Source organism: Anguilla anguilla, chromosome 5 (genome assembly GCF_013347855.1).
Source record: "Anguilla anguilla isolate fAngAng1 chromosome 5, fAngAng1.pri, whole genome shotgun sequence".
Taxonomy (NCBI): Eukaryota; Metazoa; Chordata; class Actinopteri; order Anguilliformes; family Anguillidae; genus Anguilla; species Anguilla anguilla.
In genome coordinates this window covers 64288906-64293905 of record NC_049205.1, presented here as the reverse complement: position 1 = coordinate 64293905, position 5000 = coordinate 64288906, and the positions used below count along the sequence as shown (strand labels likewise).

General features: G+C 53.0%; 1 protein-coding gene across 1 annotated transcript; it reads right to left on the bottom strand.

Annotated features, from left to right (window-relative positions):
* Positions 1 to 1480: 1480 nt before the first annotated feature.
* Positions 1481 to 4547, bottom strand: LOC118228454 (phospholipid-transporting ATPase ABCA1). The gene is made up of 6 exons (XM_035419979.1): positions 4375 to 4547; positions 4018 to 4152; positions 3571 to 3674; positions 3335 to 3427; positions 2938 to 3181; positions 1481 to 2564 (listed from the first exon to the last, which is right to left on the bottom strand). The coding sequence occupies exons 1-6, from the start codon at positions 4480 to 4482 to the stop codon at positions 2424 to 2426; spliced, it is 825 nt and encodes a 274-aa protein (XP_035275870.1). The 5' UTR covers positions 4483 to 4547; the 3' UTR covers positions 1481 to 2423.
* Positions 4548 to 5000: the final 453 nt, after the last annotated feature.

Sequence of the window (5000 nt, the reverse complement as noted above, 5' to 3'; positions counted from 1 at the left end):
TCCCCTTCCGTCCTGACCAATGGGAAGCAAGCTTTTATTCTGGTTGGCTCAGTCAGTCACTGCATCACCATTTCTCAGAAAGACAGTTTAGCGCTCAACAGTGGCACTGCATTGGTCACGTGGATGGCGGGTTGGCGGGGTCACGGCTCTGTGGACCCGTCCCCCCCGTCCCCCCCGTCGCCCCCGTCCCAGGAGCCGAGGTGTCACGGCCTGAAGGCAGACGTCATGCAGAAACGGGCAGTATTTCACATACATGCATTTAAGAACGCGCGACTGCATGTGTGCATTTCACACGCCTTGTGTTACACACGTAGAGAAACCTACACTTTCTCCACCATTTTTGATTGTACAGATAAATATTATTTGGGAAGAACTTTTGTATTTTTTCACAAGATTCGTCTGCCCCTGATTCTGCCCCCGCTCGTCTGCAGAATGACACGGTAGCTCATGTGGGAACCTCAGGAACGACATGGAGGACCGCTCTGGATCGGATTCATTTAATTATTCACTTAGAGAGCACGCTCTGTGGATGACCCAGGGTGCACAGTCAGACACGTGACACAGCTGTGGTATTTAGTACAGGCGTTATGAACACTTAGAACAGGGGTCTCAAACTCTAGCCCTGGAGGGACACTGTGCCTGCAGGTTTAACTCCAGTCCTGGAGGGGGTGCTGTGTCTGCATGATTAACTCCAGCCCTGGAGGGGGCGCTGTGTCTGCATGATTAACTCCAGCCCTGGAGGGGGCGCTGTGTCTGCATGATTAACTCCAGCCCTGGAGGGCCGCAGTGTCTGCAGGTTTAACTCCAGTCCTGGAGGGACGCTGCACCTGCAGGTTTAACTCCAGTCCTGCAGGGGGCGCTGTGTCTGCAGGTTTAACTCCAGTCCTGCAGGGGGCGCTCTGTTGGCAGGTTTTTTTTTCTTTCAGTCAGCAGCCGGTTTAGGCCTTTGGAGAAGGTGTGTGGATTCTTTGTTCGATGGGTGGCTTAAATGAAGCAGCTGAGCACAGAAACACACTGTGGGTCTAGAGTTTGAGGTCCCTGAAAGGAGAAACCCTTTCAAACGGTCAGCAGCTCCATGCTGCCCCCTTCTGGCTATAGATGGGCACTGCACCTCAGTAATGACTTTACATGTGCCAACCCACACCACCCCCCCCAACATGCGACTCAGTTTCCGTGGTGATGACAGTAAATTTAAAACATTTCTTTTCTCTCAGTGTCACAAGCATAAAAACAGTATTTCCACCAAGAGGATACACCTCAGGACGTCAACCGTCACAAGAGCAGCGCAATAAAAACACAAGCACAGAATTCTGGGATTGCGCACTAACGGCCCGCTCCCATGGCGACGGCAGTCCCCGCCCCCCCCCCCCCCCCCCCCCCCCCGCCCCGTCAGAGCCGGGTCCGTGCCGACGCCAAAACGCATGCATCTACTCTCCAAAACACGTCCACAGACTGGCACCAGAGCAGAACGCTACGCTGTAACAAGTTTTTTTTTTCTTTCTTTCTTCTTATTATGATTTCATTTTTTTAAAAATACGCAACCACATATTTTAACCTCTTTTACTGACGGATTCGAGACCAGAGATTCGAAGGTCAGGGCTCTGATGTGTCACAAGGTGTTTGGCTCCAGAATCGTAACACCGTAGCGCATAAGAAACCTCAAAAACATATAAAATATCTATTACAAAAAGTCTTTTGTCTGCCCAGTACGTTTCCATGGTGCACATCCTGCACTCGCAACAACTTTCTGATTGGAGTGTCAAAATAAAAGTCCCAATCTATGATGTCAGGTGGCAGTGTACTGGTCACAGACATGGCAGAGAAAAAGACTCGTCTGTCTTCACTGAAATCGTTAAAACAACTTGTTTTTTTCAAGATACAAAGTTCCATATTTAAAATAATCTTTGTTTACTGTAATCATATTCAAAATAAAAATTTGAGATTTTCTGTAGATTGGCTCCTGACTCTTATACAACGTGAAAATGATTGCGTTTTTTTTTTTTCGATATTAAATTCTGCACTTTGTACAAAAAAAGAGAAGAAGAAGGCCCTGAAGTTATCATTGGCAACAGGAGGCTGGAATTGTGTACAGACTGGCGTATCCTAGCTTAACGAGCGCACTGTTACAGCCCCGTGACAACACTGCACCTACGAGAACAAACCATGTTCCGTGTTCAAGTTTGTCGCTCGCCGTCCTTTCGACCGCGACAAGAGGCTCCAGGCACTTCCTCGCTAACACAAGAGTGGAATTCTTTGTTTTGTTTTTTTTCTTGCATTGAGTTGCATTGAGTTGCAGATTTGGCGGCGTCCTCTCCTGCTTCAGGCATCGGGGAGGGAGTCACCAAACCATTTTAAAAAAGGACTAAAAGACACAGGAAGGAGAAGCACACTCTCCTCGGGAGCTGCTCGCGGGGGACTGCGGATCACACGAAGGTCTCCTTGGCCTTCTCGTCCTGCAGGAAGGAGTGCAGCTGAGAGAGGTCCACCACGGCTTCCTTCCTGTTCACTGAAATGTCTTTAGAGTGGTCCTCGTCACTTTGGTCCTTGGCAAAATTAACAAACACCTGGAAAGAGAGAGCAAGGGGAAACAGAGGTGACTAACCCAGACTAACCTGAACACAAAAACACACACTGACCTAAACTAGACTGATGCTAACACAGATTTACCTAATCTAGACTGATGCTGAAACAGACTGACCTCATCTAGACTAATGCTAACACAGACTGACCTACCCAAGACTGATGCTAAAACAGACTGACCTAACCAAGACTGATGCTAACACAGACTAAATTTCTGGGTCAGTGTACAGAAGAGCGTGAGGTGGACTGGGGCATGGTGTGGGCGGGGGCCGTACTTGGTCGAGGGTTGGGGGGGGGGGGTGGGGGCAGTGTGGTGGGGGGGTGCGGGGGTGGGGTCGAGGGCGTGGGGGGGCGTACTTGGTCGAGGGTGGTCTGGGACACGGAGTAGTCCTCGATGCGCAGCTGCTCCTTGTTCTTGGCCAGGATGCTGAAGATGCGGGCGAGCGAGGTGAGGGAGGAGGGCAGCTGGTACTGCAGCATGTTCCTGTGCTTCTCTTTCAGAACGCTGCCCGGGAGCTCCGCCTCGATGAACTCCATCACCGGGCCCAGGTCCGGGTCCACACCCGCCACCCGCAGCACGATGGTGTACCCGTCACCAAACCTGGGGGAGCGGGGGGGGGGGGGGGGGGGGGGGGGGGGGGAGAGGGTGGAAGAGAGAGAGACATTAGCCATGCACATTAGCATGGGTAAAAGAAAAGCAGGGGTCACACCAAGCTGTGTATTCATAAAGCATCTCCAGGTAAGGTGTTCTCACCTGTTCTTCAGGTGCTGCACGCTGCCCAGGCAACGGAACCTGCCGTTGACCATGATGGCCATCCTGGTGCAGAGAGCCTCACACTCCTCCATGCTGAGGGAGACAAAATGGCCGTCAGACCCAAGGCGGCGGGACAAGCGCACTGGCGCACTTAATTCACCTGCCAGTAGGGGGCATACTGACATTCCATTTTCATTCAACTGAATCTGAGTGAAGGGGGGCAGGGGCGGTCTCACCTGTGTGAGGTGAGCACGACCGAGCGGCCCTCTTTGATGATGCTGAGGATGCAGTTCCACAGGGCGCGCCGGGCCTTGGGGTCCATGCCGGTGGTGGGCTCATCCTGAGACAGAGAGAGAGAGAGAGAGCGGGGTTATGGTTAGAGCTGGAGCACACACACACTCACACACGCACACTCACGCACACACACTCACACACACGCACGCACACACACACACACGCATGCACGCACGCACTCACGCACACTCACACACACGCACGCATGCACACACACACACACACACACTCGCATGCACGCACGCACACACTCACGCACTCACGCACACACACTTGCACGCATGCACGCACACACGCACGCACGCACGCACGCACGCACTCACGCACTCACGCACACACACTTGCACGCACGCACGCACGCACACACGCACACAGTGCTGCGTACTCACCAGGAAGACCACGGGCGGGCAGCCGATCAGCGCCATGGCGGTGGAGAGCTTGCGCATGTTCCCGCCGCTGTAGCTGCCGGCCGCTCTGTCCACGTACTTCACCAGCCCCAGCTTACGGATGCCCCACTCCGCCACCTGCAGGGACAGCACCGCACCATCATACCGCCGCCAAAACTACAGTTCCCATCATGCTCCACAGCTGGGCAGGATGCAATGAACACTACAGCTCCCATCATCCTCCACAGCTGGGCAGCAAGCAACCAAAACTACAGCTCCCATCATCTTCCACAGCTAGACAGGAAGCAATCAAAACTACAGCTCCCATCATCCTCTGCAGCTGGGCAGGAAGAAGCTCACCTCACACACTTCCTTTTCCGGGACCCCCCGCAGGATGGCGTAGAACTCGAGGTGCTCACGGCCCGTCAGCAGGTCGTTGAGGGCGTCGAACTGCGGGCAGTAGCCCATGTTCCGGTGCACCTCGTCGATCTCCTTCAGCACGCTGCCAAACCCAGAGAGAGCGGAGCATTAGTCTTTCAGTCAGGAGTCCCCAGAGAGAGCGGGGCATTAGCCTTTCAGTCAGGAGTCACCAGAGAGAGCGGAGCATTAGCCTTTCAGTCAGGAGTCACCAGAGAGAGCGGGGCATTAGCCTTTCACCCAGGAGTCACCAGAGCTGTGTGTAACACGGCCATATCACAGCATCCATAACCTACACCAACCCCCATATCAACCCTACAGCTCTGCTAACCCTGAAACCACAGGCTGCGAGACCTTTAACGTCATCTGGGCCTTATGTTAAACTACAGAATGATGTCATCAGGATGCCTGTCATCTGGTCCTTATGTTAAACTACAGAATGATGTCATCAGGTTGCCTGTCATCTGGGCATTATGTTAGACTAGAGAATGATGTCATCAGGACACCTGTCATCTGGGCATTATGTTAGACTACAGAATGATGTCATCAGGATGCCTGTCATCTAGGCC

Coding starts and splice junctions, on each gene's coding strand:
- LOC118228454 (XM_035419979.1), bottom strand. CDS start 4,482: ATGGGCTACTGCCCGCAGTTCGACGCCCTCAACGACCTGCTGACGGGC. Junction 3,675..4,017: donor GCCCGCCCGTGGTCTTCCTG/GTGAGTACGCAG, acceptor TCTCTGTCTCAG/GATGAGCCCACCACCGGCAT. Junction 3,428..3,570: donor GTCGTGCTCACCTCACACAG/GTGAGACCGCCC, acceptor TGTCTCCCTCAG/CATGGAGGAGTGTGAGGCTC.